Source organism: Neodiprion virginianus, chromosome 5 (genome assembly GCF_021901495.1).
Source record: "Neodiprion virginianus isolate iyNeoVirg1 chromosome 5, iyNeoVirg1.1, whole genome shotgun sequence".
Taxonomy (NCBI): domain Eukaryota; kingdom Metazoa; phylum Arthropoda; class Insecta; order Hymenoptera; family Diprionidae; genus Neodiprion; species Neodiprion virginianus.
In genome coordinates, this window is record NC_060881.1 from 5,329,074 (window position 1) to 5,347,083 (window position 18,010).

The following is an 18,010-nucleotide window of genomic DNA, read 5'->3' on the forward strand; positions in this document are numbered from 1 at the left end:
AAAAAAATACCGAAACCTTGTTCGAAACACGATTGCATTGATTATCAACTGACAAATCAATATTTTGTATTGATTATAAACTTACAAATAAAAGAAACGAAGAGTTTAAAATGACCCCAACGAAAACCCCTGAAAATAAAAAAGAAAAACGACAACACTTTTTTAGCAATATCTTTGCCATTTCTGAATCGAAATTATTTAATAACATTTGATTTTCTTTACCTTTACGGTAAAGGTATAAAAATGGCAGATAAAGACGTATACATGTATAATAAAAAGTAGGTATTCATTCATTCATCGAACATGTATACTTTGGATCGATTAATTGTTTAAGATGGTCTAATACATTGAAATTATTAAGTGAAAATTGTCTTCCCTCGGGTTTCTTGTTTTAAAATTCTTTCTCGATTTTTCTGTTATTTTTAAATTAAGTTTTCTTACAATTGGCTCAACTTTGATAATTGCGTTGCGAAGGTCTTCAGTAGATATATGGCAATAATGTCGACTTATTCTTTACGAAGCAAGGATCCAATTTCCCTTTTTATTTTTATCATATGCCAGTCGATTTTCTTCATAACTCGATGTTATTTTTTTGAGACTTATTATTTGCCGTCAGAATCTACGTCAACGTCTGTTGTTTTCAATTTTCAATACGGTCGTTAATTGTTTTCAAGATCCTTAGAAATGCATTCTTGAATAATTAGAATCAACTCATCGAGCTTCGTATATCAGTTGTAAGAGAAATTCAAATTATATTCAGTAATTGTTTTGAACGAAACATTTACCGCCGTGTATCAAAGCGTTTAAAATCTCCCCAGCCTAGACCTAAATTCGGAGATTATATTTCTCGGCAGCGCATCGTACGCTCGAGCTTTACAAGATAAAAATTCATTGCGTAACATACGGTTGCTTCATTCTTATCAGCGCAGCGACGGGAGTCCAGAACAGTGACGAAAAACAAGAACACGTGACGGGTTTAACGGCTCACGAAATTTGCGATTGGAAATAAAATCGTCAGATTCTCGCAGTATTCGCCGAAACATTATGAAGTCGTCGCCGATATCCGCTGTCACCTTCGTCCTGATCTTGGTTTCACTCGTCGAAGGTACGTGTTGCACGATTCGTAAATCACGGCAGTCAAAAAAACAATAAAAAAAATAAAATGAAAAAAAAAGCAATAGGGCATTCAAAACTCGAGCACGTGCTTTTTACCAGGATTATACCCGCCGTCTTTATCGCCCCGAGTTTAGGAGGCATAAAGAATTGCTCACCCTCACGTAGCAGAGCTTTGGCAGAGACGTGACGCTTTGTTCTGGTCGTAAAATCTAAAGTCCGAGCAATTGGTCGAATATCTCGTTTGAACGTCGCCTCCGTCCGCCGCCGGATGTCGAATTAGTGTCAAGAGTCAATTCGGAGATGACGTTTTGCAGAAATCAATCGAACATAATCGTCTTGAAAAAAAAAAAAAAAAATATCCTGATACAGAGTACATTTCGAGAAATATCGAACTGACCGAACAACGCAAGTAATTCGTCAATTCTGAGCAATTGTATTCAGCGACGTTAACTCGGTTTCTAGCCAAGTCGTCGAACCTCGAAGCCAATGACCGACGAGTGGCTCGTGTGTCTCTAGAAATTACAGAAACGCCGTACATCGTGAGTATAACAACTAGCTAATTCATTTCGGCCAATATATTTCATCAAGTACCAACCCGAGTCTTGGCTCACGAAGTTCCGCCCACAACTCAGAACCTCTCAACCTTGCGGTAACTTTCGTAAGGAAAAAGTTCTCGATACAGTTTTTATTCTGTAAATAATATGTGGTTGAATCTTGGAAATAAATTCAAAAAAAGAAAGAAGATTTTATGTTACAGAATGTGAAGATTGCGAATATTCCTTTTATTTTTGTTAGGTATATAAATTTATAGCAACATCCGAAAAAGGTATTATGAATTCATTCGGTCGTCCATTCGATCATTCGCTCGCAAAGTACATAAATTATCGATAAACAGATGAAACAGATTGAAATTGTAAATATAAATCGTATTTCTTTTTCATTAAAATTGTTTCTCGCGCTTTTCTTTATTCCCTTTTAAATAGCCTCTCACTTTGATTTGTATTCGTTTCACTGAATATCTGTCGTTTTAATGTCTCGAATTGTTTTTTCAACAATTATTCGCTTATGTTTTATTACCGGCAGAGCAGATCAACAGATGTTATCCATTACGACGACAGGTTGGCTGGATCTATGTAATTATATCGTTGAAGATACCTAACATAGTTGATCTTTTACACATCCCTGATTTGATCACGCGAAACGGAATCTTCAAATTAATAGTTCACTCGATTCGTTCTCGAAGTTGAATTCTTCAAAAAGAGAAAGAAAATAAAAGGCACATGTGTCAGGAAAGGCAATTTCACACGCGGTGCTCCGACGATGGTTTCGCAGTGTGAAAACTCGTTTCCGGGAAGGAAGCTGTACATTTACGAAGACGGACACCACGTGACGTAAAAATGGGGTTAATTTCACCCGAGCATTCGTTTCGGTTTTAGTCGGAGATATTTTTAAATCGTTACAATTCCGAGGTAACCAAAGGCTACGAAAGTCACTCAAGGCTTGAAGAATTAAAGTCACACTCGCAACGCGACAGGATTACAGGTTACACGAGTACGCCATAAACGGGGTTGGTTCTTGGAAATTAACAGAAAACCTAATTCGGAATTTAATCAATTTAATCGAAGGGTTCCCTGTCTAGACTCAAATTCGAAGAGCTGATGGTAGTTTAATCTGCAGTGGAGCCGTTCTCAACTTTCTCTATATCCTAACGACCGCCAGCTGCGTAAACGGGTGAGACAAAGTACATCCTGATAGCTCTAATACTATTATCCATATTATCTTTAAATTGGAATGAAACGTCAATACGAGTACCCGAAACTCTCTCTCGAGACTAACGCGCGTTTTCGAATCCTTTCATCCGATAATCCTCGTCACTCGGCAGCCGTCTATCGAAATAATTCGCCGCTTTTTGGCCCGCGGACAATTTTCCCTCTCGACTCTTTGTAACGCTGATCCCAGCTTTGAGTTGAGTTACGAAAGTTGTTATCTTGCGTTATCGGATCTGCTAGTTTTAGGACGGTCACCTTTGAACTTGAACGTCGAATTGCAGATACGAAGCGGATGATCTAACCGTCGTCGTTGGCACGGATGGTTTGAATGCCGGGACTTTTTACTCTCTCACAAACGTAATCAGTCATGAAAATTTCGTCCCGGATGATCGCGATCGGCACAACGACATCGCCATGCTCAAGGTAAAAGTTTTTCTTCCACTATTTTCGATGCCATTTTCACGAATACTTCATACTTTGCATGTGTAAAAATTGTGGAAAACCTTAGTTTGATAACGAACTTTTATTGTAAAAGTTTGTCTTCACGTTTGAATCACACTCTAGCATCAAAATTAATTTCTCTCTATTATCGATTCATCGTTAAGTAATCGAAGAAACAATTCCTGCATTTCAGTTGGCCCGTTATCTGAGATACAATACAGCCGTTCGTCCAATTCCAATTCCTGAGATACATGAGACGGAAATTGGTCAGGAAGGCTCAAGTGCTGTAGCATCTGGATGGGTAAGGACTGCTTTTGCAGATACGTCGTTTCCGCTCGGTCAACGTAAAATTCTATTCACGATGCATTTTTTAAAATCATTCCAGTCTAAGCTAGCTAATGGAATTTTCTCTAATTACCTGAAATCTTGTAAAATACTCTGAAAACTTGCAACACAATTGGAATTTATTAAAAAATCACAAGTCTTCTGACAGAATTTCAGAGCTTAAAAACGATTTTCCGAATCAGTTGTAATCCCGAAATCGAGCGAGATTTTTTTCTTTTGCAATTAAAAAATTCTCCATTTCCTTGACAATCGCATGATTATTTTTTAATTTTTATAGAGTATTTCTAGCACGCTGAAGAAAATCAGGCGAGTCATAAACGGCGTCAACGAATGTCGACGGTCTTACGCATCTCTTGGCGTGTCGGTAAACGATGATTACATCTGCGCAACAACCGACGTCTCAGAAAATGACGAGGACGTGAGTCTACACTTTACTCATTCCACTTGATATAAATATCGGTGGACGATGTGAGAACAGGGCAAAATTGTTTTGAAAAAACAACATCGATATTCGAACTAATCGAAGTTTCATTTTCGAAGGGCAACGACGGCTCTCCTTTGGTTCAGGACTCAAAATTGATCGGACTCAAGTCTTGGTCGACTTCCGGATTCCCTGACGTTTACACTCGAGTGGCTCATTACCGCGATTGGATTGAGGAAAACAATCTAGCATAAAAATCCGAAATCTTACAACAAGATTAATTTATTCCCGAAGTCTGATTTATACCGATATCAGTGCTTGACATTATGTAACACTTTTCTAATATTAATTCTGTCATAATAAAACTCGAACCATTTTCACACTATTGGTTTTTCCATTTTTTCTGTCTTCCCCAAAAGTTCCGAGGGAGAAATTCCTGTCAAACGGTGAAAGTTTCGCTTTCTAAATCTAAAACCAAGAGACGAAGCGCGAGTGAAGTTGCAAAATCGTCTGGGAAATGTGTATACTTTTCGGATGTAGAAGATAAATCCGTCTTGCTTTGGGCGAACCCCTGAGGGTGTACTTTTTTGTCATTTGGAGAACGCTTTTTATTTGCAGACTCGTGCCCTTCGTATCACTATAATACGAGAAACGAGTGTCAAAACGCCGACGGAGTTCTCTCGCCTGAATTCTTCGTTTCTCGCTCGAGCATGAAACATATGTGTGGCAACGTACGTAAGATGATGGAAACACAGGAGGTAGAAATTTGAAACCCCATTACCTCTCTGTCACACGGCAGAGTCGAGGGAGTGATATTTTAAATTGCTATCCCGTCTTGCGAGCAACGTCGTCGAGCAATTCGTCAACGTCGTGATCATCCCCGAGCGTTTTTTTCCCCTCTCACAAACACGTAATAAATATAGATTAGTTGGAAACAACGACGAGGACCTTTCACATCGATTTCGATTCGTCGGAGAAGCGTGAAAAATTTAACCAAAAATCAGACCGATTCGCGGATTTTGGTGAGTTTTTGAGACGAGCTTAATCGTCGTTTGAATTAGGCGAAGAAAAAAAGGACGAAAGAAGAGAGTGAAAGCTCCGCATCGCGTCTTGAAATTCGTTCTTACCGTAATTACTGGGATATCATCGAGGGCTGCGAGCTTTTATAAATAAATTCTCTCCTCCGTTCTCCTCGTTTAAACGGAACGATAATATTGCCCGTCAAGATTCCGAGCAATAAATTTCTCTCCTATCACAGTAGGGGTGAATTCCTTGAACACTTATTGAATTTCCGTATCTGGAGTGAGATTTCGAGCTTCTGGAAACATCCTCGTTTCCTCGCTGAATAAAATGAATACAACCGCTGTATTGATTTTCGGCGAATGAATAAATACGCCGTTTGTGAATCTCGTTAATTCTTCATTCGTGTACGACGAACATATAATTTTTTCGCATGAAAGTTACGCAACACTCGTTAAATCGCGAATTATGCCCCGCAGGGGTTTTCAGATCGATTGTTTAGTCCGAAGTTCATAGACTAGCTACACTTAATCTCTGAACCGACTACATAGGAATAATGACTGCGGGTTTCTTTTACTGCGGTCGTAAATTATCCGCGTCGACGATGCCCAGAAATATACTCTTCGAGAATTATAGTGATAAAATTGCTAGCCATCAACCAAGGTTTCGATCGACGGTATACAGAAGTGGCGTCAACGGAGTTATCGACATTTTCGAGATAAGCTTTACGGCAAAAAGCAGATTTATATTACGCATTCCTTTAACTATCCGATCTTATATGACCCGCTGCATATCTACCGCGTAAAATATCCGGCAATAGAAGACGGTCTCGAGAAATCTTCGGGTTAACGATCAAGAGTTGCAGCGTCGCCTTATCACAGAAGAAAAAAAAAAAAAAAAATAATAACGAGGAATGTAAAGGTATAAAATTTTTACGAGAATTACGACGGGCAAAAAAATCCTGTGCCTGGGCATGAAGCGATATTTAATAACCACACTCGTTTTCATTTTTTTTTCCTATAGCCGCAAAATATTAAAAAAAAAAATTCATTCCTTTCATATCAATAATATTGTACAGAACGCAAAATGACTGCGAATATAACATACACGTATGGATCTACGAAAATTCATCCAGCGTTAGAAATCAGGCATGTTATAATATACAATTGTGACGCGTCGAATTACCGCGATAAGATTGGAAATCGAATGATTAGATTCCGGGACGATTAAACGAGATTATGCGAGTAAAATAAGAGTGACGAAGCGAAGAAACCGAAAAGCTGTTTCAGGGGTAGAAAATTAAACGAAAAATGAGTTCAAGATCGAGTTTGAACCACTAACTTAGGCTCCGATCTATATTTCGAGAAATTATTTCCGTGTCACCGCACAGTCCGCCCTTTTTTTACACTCGAATGAAATTGCTTTGGAACAATGAAAATGCGTTAGCCACGGAACAATCAACACATTTAGCATCGCCCGGAGTACCGGAGATAATACGACTAGTTAATAATGCTAGTTGCATCCGATCGATTTTACGTTGTTGAACAAATTTCTTTCCGAAAACAAATAAATATCCGAGAGTTTTGTCACGAGAAATCACGACGAATCAAGTCTGCTGTAATTTTTTTTTTTCTTTACTTCTCTTTCTTTGTTTATACTCAATTTACGTATTACGATAAAAAATTCTTGTGCTTCTTTTTCGCTAAGAATTATTACAATATTTAGCTAAATAATTTGTCTCGTTTAAATTGAAGAAAAAAATTCATTGTTCTTTATAAACAATAATTTCGCAGTTTAATGTGAAAAATAGTATACAACTACGTCGCTTCGAATTATTTTACTAGCTGATGAAAATCTGCATCCTTGAAATGATTAATGGTAAACAAATTCTCAGGGTAAACATCGGTGAGCCAGCGGCTGCAGCGGGATAGTGAATATAAAATGTTCAAATCCTTATTCCAATAATTCTCCACCGCGGTAAAACCATGTGCTAAAGAATTCTGAAAATAAAATACAACATTTCTCCCCAGTGTGCAAACTCCACGTTGAATTTCGTTCTGTAATTTATTTATATAATCTTCGCTATACATTCTTGACGTGTTTCCCTGGATTTTTCCACTTTTGCGTTACATTTCTGCAATTTAAGCATCGTTGAAAGTGATATATTGTACTTCTACGGAAAGTGTTGGCGCATCTTTTCTCGTATTCTTTCGTTTATAACTCGTTTTTTTTTTTTTATTTTCATTAACTCTTTCACTCTTCTTTGACGGCAGTTTTATCGATATTTCTCCATGTATAATTTAGCATACGTGCAATAACGATCCGAGCGCGAATAAACGGAGCGAAATATCCGGGTCACTGGTTTCACTAAAGTTTGCAAAGTTACGCGAATGTCCATTGAAAAAGTACAGTGGCCGTGTCTGCAAACATCATCGTTACTACATAGATTGCTGCAGGTGCACCAGTTTACAGGCACTTTAGTAAATTGGAGAAAGGCTGCTGCGAATGTTTCGCGTACAATAGGCGCACGGGAGATCGTCATCTATGCAAAATAGTTTGCTCGTAATTATTTTCGATCGTCTGCACGAGGTATAGAAAGTACGAAAATAATATTCGCGATACTTGGCGAAGAGATTTCGATAAGTATACGCTGTTTCGAATTTAAAACTACCTAACAATTTTTATCATCTTTACACCGAAACCGCTCGAGTATCAAAAATTTAACTTAAATTAAAATTACAATAGAAATTATTCTAAAAGAATTATTTTAAATTGGTCTCAAGTTCCATTTTACTTTTTGCGCCCTAACGTCATCGGTTTTTTGTCCAAGTAAATCTGCCATTTGGTTTTAAAATTGAACATTGAAAATCGCCGAGCGTAACGACAAAGTAAAAAAAAAAAAAAGAATACAGAAAAAAAAACTGGATTATCGTGTGGTTAAAAATATATGCATAAAAAAAAACCCGAATAATTTTGTCAACATGTCGCTGAGTGTTGAAATTTTTTTCGACTATTCCGAATTTCACCCTCCTGCAGGTGTAAAAAAGGGTGTTTTGATTCGATTAGTCAAGGTGTACGTAATCCTTGATCTTCGTATCTGAGGTTAACGGAACGGGTGAAAAAAATAAAATAACGCTCCAGTTTCGAAAAATGAAGAAAAAGAGAAGACTGGATGTTTCGATACGCGTAAAGTGAATTCAAGGACAAATGGAAAGGGCCAATTAGAAGCGGACTGAAACCTATATTCCTAGATTACACAGACCAACAATGCGAAAGCTAGACTGCGGGAATAATGGCAAGGGGATGTGCCGTATGAATTAGGAACAAGGTTCAGAGACCCGAGCCGATGAATTATTACGGAGCTCACGGCCGGCCCATCGGGAGTCTCCCGTGGGCCCCGAATTTCGGCCTGAAAAATAAGCCCTTCACCTTTCGAGGGCTCCGATGCCCTGGCCCTCCTTCCCTTTTTTTTTCCCCACCCCCCGCAGGCGGAGAGAGGGGGCGTGGAAAAATAGAGGCAAGACTGAAAGGAATCGATCCGTACATGCGAAGCCTTTTATGATGCACAGTGTACGTTACGAGTAGCGATGCTTTAATATTGATACCCCGATATATAACCGGGTGTGAGGTTGCGTATTTTCTCAACAATCAGCCAGGCTGCCGGTTATACGTACCACCTGCATTATGTATACTGGCAGTAATCGATGTCGGCTAAGCGTTGTTCTTCGATGAACCGACCAGCGTTTCGTAGTTCCAGGCCTAGTTTGGATGATTTATATTGTTTACAATTACACCCTCGGGGGCAATACACGACAATCCGATTATTAGAACGGCTTATGTGCATGAATTATTGTTATTGCTATTAATCGTTATTTTGCGCAACGGTTGAACGGAACGAAACTGAGAAAAACTTTCAATGAAATAATTACAAAAAATATTTTCAAGGGTCGGGGCTAAAGTGTTTTTTTTTTTTTTTATCATTGTTTCAAACTTCATTGATAATAACGGCTTGTTATAACAGCGCAACGAGTATTGTTGAATTCATGCTTATGTACCTAAACTTTTCAAAAAAGAACCGAAAATTATTGCTTGATACGCTTAACGACCGGGTATTAATTCCAACATTGACAATTTCTCTCTTTTCATTTCTTGCTCTGTAACCGTAATTTTTAGGAGAAATCAATATTTTTTTATAACGCGCAACAGCGAAGCGTGGAAAAAATTGTAAAATTTCAATACGGTAATTGATACTCCCCTATATTTTTAGTACGTTTTATTTTATTTTATTTTTTTTTCTTTTTATCGCGTTCTGATACTTGATCGCACCCAGTGAGCGAGCTTGAGCAACCGCTTGTTACAAGTGTATCAAACAATATTACGAAATCGATCTCCGCAGGTGTATCGAATGTATCACGGTTATTTGAGCCGGTTGACGTTTTATTTTTTACCTTTTAACGATTTTTTTCCCGTTTGCCAGAGGCCATTAGACGATACGTTATCTTTATTACGGGTAATGGTAATCGACAGTTAAGTGTCCATGTTAGCTTCTGCTGCTTGACGGAAATGAAATCGATTCGGCACTTTCCATACATTAGGGATTTATTTATCGGTTGAATGAATTCGTCGATTTTGATAAACGACTCGCGACGTATTCGCGTCACGTCTAAACTGTAAAAGGAACATGTAATAACGGTGATATTTCTCAAAAATCAGCAAATCTTGACTACAAACAAGTATTGTATAGAAAAATTTGAAAATTTATGTCTTCCTTCTATATAAAAATCGTTAATATTTCACGCACTTTTTAAGTGCGAGAAAAAAATGTTGGAAAAAAAAATATACACTACAAAATGATGTTAAAAATATGAATAGGAAATTTTTTGGATAAAAAGGTTGGATCAAAAATCAAAACTTGGCTCGGGGATTTTACAAAACATCTGACAAAAAGCCTTTCCGAGCTATTTTCGAGCTTTTTCGGCTTTGCTCAAAGGAAGGGACAAAAATCGTCGTATTTGGTACCTTGGCTCTCTGTCTCTCTCTCTCTCTCGCTCCTCCCCAGAGGCCCGTCTCGACTGTAACCCCAGGTACATTATGCGTGCGGTAAAGGCGTCTACCTGGTGGCTCGTCGAGGAACCTGAACCCAGCGGCGGGATCAGTTCAAAGCGACTACGGTGTTTCCCCATACCAAGCCCACAGGATGGCGAGCCGGTTAGTACGATCTGATCCGTTGCCGAGTAAACATTGGCTTTGCGCCGTGCGGCTCGAAGCGGGAAGAGAAGCGTTGCGTGTCTGTCATGCGGTTGTGAAATTCGCATTTTTTGAAATTTCGCGGCTCGTATCGTGCTTCGAATATCGCTCCTCGAATCGCGCGCTTCCGAAATTCAAAAATAATCATCTATCTCTCTTCGCGTAACGGACTGCGCAAGTTCTGTTCTTTGATTCGATAACAATATCTGTGCGTGTGGCGAGTGTACGTGTTTTTTTTTTTTTTTTATCTATTTTTTTTCTATCTTCTTGTTGATAAGCCATATTTACGATGTTCCGTCAGTGCGTATAAGGGATTATTTATCACCACGCCGTCGCGGTTTGAAGGCTGTATACCTAGGTAAGACGCTGTCAACGAATCATCGATATTTGTTCTTTTTTTTTTTATACGCAACGTACAACATCGGCGTGTACAGAGTTCGGTTGATTTTCGAGCGGCGCGTTCAATATCCCCCATTCCAATGTACCGCGAATGTTTGGAAAATTCAGTTTTCTTCTTCATCCGAATAACAGAAACATTTTTTGATGATTTTTGTTTATTTTTGTTTATTTTTCTTTTTTTTCGTTTCCTGCTCTCTCATATCTTCTGTTGCAGGCTGACGGTATCAAAAATATAACCGGACTCTGTACACAGGCGGAGTAGAGCATGCGTTGATCGAAATGGAGAGTATAAACAAAAACGAAAAAGGCGCAAAGCGTTACGCGCGGATCGGGGATATTCGCGATTCCACCAAGGATCTGAGGCAGTTGGAGGCGGCGCTGCGCGAGGCGTACGTGGCGAAGGAGTTGCGAGCTCAACTGCGCGAGGCGGAGGCTGAGCGACTCGGTGAACGAGCTCGAGACCGAGCTCAAGGCGAGGCGCTGCGGCGGTTAGCCGAGGAGGCGGCGAGGGCGTCAGAGACAGCGGCACGGATCGATAAATCGGCGAGGATCGGCTACGGTATTGAGCTACGCGAGGCGGCAGAGGCGAGGGAGCGAAAGAGGGTCGCGAGCTACGAGCTCGAGCTGCGGGAGAGCCGGATACTCGCTGAGGTTTCGCGAGCCGTGGAGGAGGCTCGTGAGGCGGATAAAACGGCGGCGAAGCTCGAGCTCGCCGAGAGAACAGCGCGCGAGCTCCGCGTCTTCACCGAAGTCAGGGAAATACGACGCAGTCAGGAGGCGGAGGCCGCGGCGATGGAACGACGCAGAGAGCTCGAGTACGCAGCGGAGGTAGAGAGGAGGACCGAGGCATTGCGCTTGGCTAGAAATGAGCGCGAGCTCGCGCGAGCAGCGGTGATTGAGGCCGTTGCGAAGAGCCTCTTAGAGGCGCGGGATCGAAAGTTGGAGCGTCAAGAGCTCCTGGCTGATATTGTTGCCGAGGAACGGTGGCTCCTGGAGGAGGCGAGACTCCGCGAGGAAAAACAAAGGCGCAAGAGGGTCAGAGAGGAGGCTGCGGCCGAGCTCGAACGGCACAGGATACTCGTCGAAGAACGGAGGTTGCGACACGCGATTGAGGAGGAGGAATTCGCCGCTGCTGTTATGCGCCGCGTAATGGAGGACGCCAGGGTTCAGAGACTAACCGTTGAGGCCAGGAGGCGGATGCAGATCGAGTACCGGCGCGGTCTTGAGCTCGTTATCGAGGAGCGTAGGGCCAAACGAGCTCGTGAGGTGGTCAGACTTCAGGAAGAGCTTCGGCTCGAGAGGATGCGAAATGCTGCTATTGAAAAAGGAGTCAAGGAGATGCGGAGGAGGCTGCTTATTCGTCACGCCGGTAACGTTGCCGAGTTTATTGCCGACGGAGCTTTGAGCTCGGACGAGCGCGCCGTCGTTGCCGCGATCATTGACGCCGCCCCAAAAGATGGAGAAAAGCCTGATGCTTGAGCTGATTGAAGATCTGATATTGTTATTTTTTAAGCTTATTGTTGTTTTTTTTTTCCCTGGAACGTGGGAGGCAAGGGATCGGAAAAGCGACGGGTCAACGGCTGTGTGTTTTAATTACATTCCACGGCTTGGTTGGAGTGTCGATTGCACCAGTAGTAATTAATAACATATCTCAGTAAGGCGTGGAGAGCCGGACGAAGGCTGCGTGCAGGGCCTAAATGCCCGAGGCTACAACAGCCCCGATGAGAAATCGTCGGATGAGTTACGCAAGTGGTTTTGTGTGCGTACAAACCTCCTCTCGCGAGCTCGATACGGACAACGAATAACCAGTCTGGAAACTATTACGGATGTATCGTCCGTCCGATCAGCCTCTCCCCCGATCGACCGGACAAATTGATTTAAATTTCACACTGCCGCATCCTCGTTTGCGACAGGCATTAGGTAGCCACGTTTGTGGGCGTCGAATCTGCGCCATTTACATATCGCACCAGTTACTCGCGGCGATTAACAATATTGTCAATAAACCACTCGAGATTGATAAAATGTCACCGATGTCATCTCGTTTATTGATTTTCAAAGTGCCGGTACCTTTTCCTTATCTGCAGTTTAACCTCGCTGATTGATCGATGTACGGGCATGTAGCTTCGGAGACGATTGGAATTTACAATGACGTTCTCGTTTCTGTTATACCTCTTTGGCTGTCAATTACCGAACACGAACTCAGGATGCCTGCGATACTTATAACCCAGGATGTGAGCAATTCGCTCGACAGTCGACACGCTTCCCACCCGTCGCACTTGTCAACAGGTGCGAGTAACGACGTAACGACGATTACAACCGACGAGCCCCTTCAAGGACTCTCAGAGATTTTATCACTCCTAGGTCGCAATTAGTTTCAGCTCGTTTGCAGAGCTGCTCGGTCTTCCTGATGACCACCGCGATCGATCTACAAAGTGCTAATGTACGTCATTCTCGTGATGAAACTTGCCAAGTTTGTTTGTTTCCCTGCAACCAGAGAAAGTCGTTGGATATATAAGAGCTTATAACAGATTGACAAACTACCACCATTTGTTGTAATAGATTAATTGATACCCCGCGTTAGGATTGTTCAACCATTATCCTGATGTATTGATTCGATCGGAGGGGCCATCTTCATACGTCAACGTCGGATTACCGTTGCTTATATATCGACGACGTTAATGCAACGACGGAGAAAAGTAATCTAATCGCGTGTAGTGAATCAAGTTCTGTGTCTGACGCGTTAGAGGTTACGAGGTAGACGATTTCAAGATAAACGCAATTGCGCGGTAACAGTTGGAAGTCCAACTTTTTGTTGAACGTGCTTAAATTCCGTTGTCATCTGTCTTCTCTAGTGAATTTATTTACGCGAAACGGTTAATGCGAAATTGAAGAACGTTTGAAACATCCCTGAACCGACACCTTCGTATTTATTTTCACTTAGGTGTCAAGAATGCTCACACGAATGATTAATACTTTTTTTTTTATTACGTATTACAGTTTGGTTTCTGCCAGATGATGGTGACAGTGAACGCTTAGATTTTCAAGGAAAATGCCGACATCTTTCATACTCTTGGAGTCGTTCGATTATTTATATAATTATGGATATATTCGCGCGCATAAATCGTTTAATTTTGTTCTTGTCATGATTATCGTAATCTGTAATATCTTATCAGATTTATTCTCGTATGAGTTAGCAGATACGAATAAGTTTTCTCGTACACTTGATATCAATGCAATTATGATTGTTTACCCATTGTAGTCGGCACGAAATAAATTGACAAAGATATTGGACAATCTGAATTAAGTTCAGTATCGAAGAATATATCAGATTAAAAAATCTTGTCGTTTGTGTCATGAGTTAATATCGAATGACTGAGTGTTCAAATACGTTCTCGCCAAGAAACCTGCACGTAATATTTCTCACGGTCACACTAATGACTGAGTGTTCAAATACGTTCTCGCCAAGAAACCTGCACGTAATATTTCTCACGGTCACACAGAAACAACACAAATCATTTTCTTATTGTAAATTAATTTTGTTTCAAGGAACTAGCCACATTCTATTTCCTTGTACAAAACTTGATGTAAACAATACTAAGAATATATTTTCAACAAATAGTTTTTGAATGTCTGACTACATTTTTATTCCTCTCCTCAAATAGAAAATAGTAAACAAGTTTTATTGCTACTAACTGAATGTGGCAATAAGTATGTCTACTCCTCTGGTTGAAGACGATAGTGACAAGTCAAGATTTGCTTCAATCGCTTTACCGTGTTAATGATCGTTCAAGGTAACGTCATTTTAAAACATTTTGTGCATAAAAATTGTGGTATAAAAATTATATTTCACATCGCACATCTGTTCCCAAAACTTTGCGTACCCAAATATATAAAATTTATCAAAAACAGAATTTAGTTTTGAATGAGTTCGTCCGTCTCGGGTTCACGATTTTACACTAAATAACATTCACTACGATTCCAATACTGTAAAGCAGAACTTTTGACTGGGTTATACGGGGTAGTCCAACAACTGATGACTTCACTTATCGTTTGCACCAAGGTGAGTTACTTTGATCCAAACTCCGCGTTCCGGATAGAGGAATCGTGCGCCAAGTTTGTACCGGAGTGGATTTTGCGACTTGTCGCACAGAGAAAGCTTGAACTTGTCAAGCACCTTGACGATACCGATTTTCGACTGTTGCTCGGCAAACCGAGAACCTGCAAGAAAATAGGGTTATCAAAACCATTGATCCTGCGAGATGGATTTTCGAGTCGTGTAATCCGCGCAGGAGAAATCACGAAAGAAGTGACTGACCTATGCAATTTCTGGGTCCACCACCGAAGGGTATAAAAGTGTAGGGACGTCGTTCAGCCTTGGCTTCTTCGGTGAATCTCTCCGGGTCGAATTTCTCCGGGTCGGGGAAAAATTCCGGGTTGTGGTGGAAGGCGTAGATGGGGATGAGGCACTTTGATCCTGCTGGTAGCACCACGTTTGTTCCGGGGAGTTGGTAGGGCTTAACTGAGACTCGTTCGATTTGCGGAATGACTGGATATTTCCTTAGTGTTTCTGAAAGAGTGATAACGCTTTGATACTAGTGCTTATCCTGGATCGTCATTCTTGCAGATTTGTAAATTCGATCCTACCTTGAAACACTTTGTCCAAGTATTTCATGCCCTGCAAACCATCCCAGGTGATTTCTCCCTTGTTAGCGGCTTGCATTTCACGCAGTTCCTTCCGAAGACGTTCTTGAATATCTTGATGAACAGCCAGCTCGTGAAGGGCGTACCCGATCGTCGTTGAGCTCGTCTCAAAACCGGCTCCAAAAAAGACGTACGCTTGGGCGGTCAGGAGTTTGTCATCGAACACTGTAAGCAAACGCGAAGGAGTCAGGGTGCTGCCGAGACTCATGGGTGAAGGAAATGCAGAGTAGTAACCCGAACCTCGACATACCTACGTCATCCTCGCCCAGTTTCTGGTCGGTGTTTTTGAGGTTCCTCAGAAGGTCTATGAAGTCGTGCCTCTGCACGTTGTTCTTCTCTCGGTATTCGAAGGCTTCCCTCGTGATTCTGAGGAAGAACTCTTCGACGTCCGGCGATGTCAGGGAGAGCTTCAATTTCTTGAACAACCACGGAGAACTGGCTTGAACCAGAAGCGTGAATCGGCTCCAGAATGAAGAGCTGTCAGTGATCTTCCTTCCCATCTTACGGAAGGCTGCATCTTCGTCGCTCAACGAGTTCATTTGGATCCCAAATACACAGGATCCAATAACGTCCGTGGTGAACTTGGCGCTAACTTCCCTGGCTTCGATGGGCTCATTTTTCTGAGCCAGCGAGTCAAGGTACTTCTCCAAGTCCTTTGCGCACTCCAAAAGAAGGTAATGCATGTGCTTCAGTCTCGCCGAGGTGAAGGTGGGGGTGAGCTTCGTTCTCACTCCCTTCCACATCTTCCCATCGAGCATGGCTACGTGCTGGGAGAGCGGATCCACTTCCGGATTGAAGGTCATCCCGCGACTGGTCCAGGAGTCGAAATTCTTCACCATAATGTCCCGAAGTACGTCCGGATCGACGAGGAATAATCTCGGCGAAAGGATTTCCCATACACCGCCGAATCTCTCTCCTTTTAACTTGCCGAAAAGTTCTTTCAGCATTTCAGGCACCGACTTCTTCTTGTTTATAACGTCGGCATAGGTGCCCAAATAGCTTTCCAGCTTTATATACGGCACCCCCTTTCTTTCCCAGTAAGTAAACTGCCGGCGAATTAACATGTAAACAACCGCAGCCACACCGACCAACACTAGCCCCAGGTTAATTGCGATTTGGAAAAACATTGTTGCCCGGTTCCGAATATCACTTTATGAATCGAGCTCTCTGCTACTTCGTCACGATCTGCCAAACGAACTGCTTCCAGTGCTCTCTGCGCCAAGGAACATCAAACTGCTTTCGCTGGGCGGAGTCCGGCGATATAAGACAGCGGAGATTTTGTGCACAGTCATGCCGACTATGTAGCCTTCGAAACTCGTGACGTAATACAACGTAGCTGTATCTTGGCGCGTCGACGCACGTATAGTATAATGAATCTTAAGACTAGACGTACACTGTACCTAGCTTATTGTTAGATTAAGGCGGTTCGACGCTTATTATTTTTCACCGTGAAATGCTTCTCTGTGCTTGTTATTTTTCCCAATAAGTTACAAACTATCCATTGCTCAACATCTATCTTGTTGTGAATCTTGGATAACTTTGGGTTGACAGATCTTGCCACCGCACTCAGATAACTTTTTCTATTATCTGAGAATTCGTGACTCGGCTGTAATAAAGATAAGTGGGTTGCAGTTGACGCGCAATTCATTTCCAACAATTCGTCATACATCGGTAGCACATTTTCCGTACTATTTTTAGACGAGTAGATGGTAGATGGTAGATTTGGTAAAAAAGATCGTCTCTTCTGCCACTGGCTCCTCGCACTTCGCGACAGGTGTGACCTCGTGTCAGCGTTTACACAGTATGATCAGCCATCTTTGGAAACGTCCAAACATTTTCTCTCTCTTTTTCTCTCTTTCTCTTCAAACGCAGTTTAAAAAGCAGACGTCTTTATTTGACAGGCTGCCTCTTAGTTAATATCCTCAGAAGAGGGGAATCTGATTATATAACCGAATTTTTTTCATTCTTTTGCTAAACTTTCCATGTACTCACAATTCCGATCAGCCATACATGCGAATATCAGAAATCCCTTACTATTTCCACATGTTATTTCAGAATTTTCTGCCACAAACTATTTGTAGCACCGAATCAGCTCTTGTTTTTGGTAAGATTTACGCCCACCTCTTGGAAGGTGAGCGCATCGCGGCTGGTCTATAGTGGTCGTAAGTCCTTGTATCTAAAAAATTTTACCCTGAGATTCTTGATACTGTTGACTATTGTGAAATAAACATCGAGGTAATGATGAGAAGTTGCTTTGTTGTTGGGTGATACTGATATTAATGTGCTGTTGGGTGTGAGGTACCCAGAATGAGTCGAGTAACTAATTTTTACGTTAATAAGTGTGATTTGTTTCAGGCCATTTTGATGTAATTTCTATTTAATGATGTAATTAATGACTATTACAATCATCACGAATTATTTTATTCAGTAAGTTAGATCGAACTAGAATTAAACCTTCCGAAGGTACTACCTAGCTTTGATTTTATACATACGGCTGTATTACATATCACATGATCGGCTAATCTTATCTTAATTAACAACACTTGTCTTA

The 18,010-nt window shown here is 41.4% G+C and overlaps 4 protein-coding genes across 4 annotated transcripts in view; 3 read left to right on the forward strand and 1 right to left on the reverse strand.

Moving 5' to 3' along the window:
- The first annotated feature begins 934 nt into the window (after nt 1–934).
- LOC124305004 (trypsin-3-like) lies at nt 935–4,472 on the forward strand. Its single transcript, XM_046763909.1, has 7 exons — nt 935–1,105; nt 1,579–1,655; nt 2,756–2,847; nt 3,167–3,308; nt 3,520–3,627; nt 3,949–4,089; nt 4,212–4,472. The coding sequence occupies exons 1-7, from the start codon at nt 1,045–1,047 to the stop codon at nt 4,344–4,346; spliced, it is 756 nt and encodes a 251-aa protein (XP_046619865.1). The 5' UTR covers nt 935–1,044; the 3' UTR covers nt 4,347–4,472.
- A 5,883-nt stretch (nt 4,473–10,355) lies between these two features.
- Nucleotides 10,356–18,010, forward strand: part of LOC124304996 (uncharacterized) — a 52,034-nt gene continuing 44,379 nt past the window's right edge. Inside the window, exon 1 of the mRNA XM_046763892.1 lies at nt 10,356–10,717. The gene's annotated coding sequence lies outside the window, so the exon portion shown is untranslated. The remainder of the gene's footprint in view (nt 10,718–18,010) is intronic.
- LOC124304759 (meiosis-specific nuclear structural protein 1-like) lies at nt 11,038–12,237 on the forward strand. Its single transcript, XM_046763373.1, has one exon. It carries the CDS (start codon nt 11,038–11,040, stop codon nt 12,235–12,237), a length of 1,200 nt encoding a protein of 399 aa, XP_046619329.1.
- Nucleotides 13,722–16,697, reverse strand: LOC124305000 (probable cytochrome P450 6a13). Its single transcript, XM_046763898.1, has 5 exons — nt 15,710–16,697; nt 15,403–15,624; nt 15,074–15,325; nt 14,229–14,976; nt 13,722–14,162 (listed from the first exon to the last, which is right to left on the reverse strand). The coding sequence occupies exons 1-4, from the start codon at nt 16,584–16,586 to the stop codon at nt 14,798–14,800; spliced, it is 1,530 nt and encodes a 509-aa protein (XP_046619854.1). The 5' UTR covers nt 16,587–16,697; the 3' UTR covers nt 13,722–14,162; nt 14,229–14,797.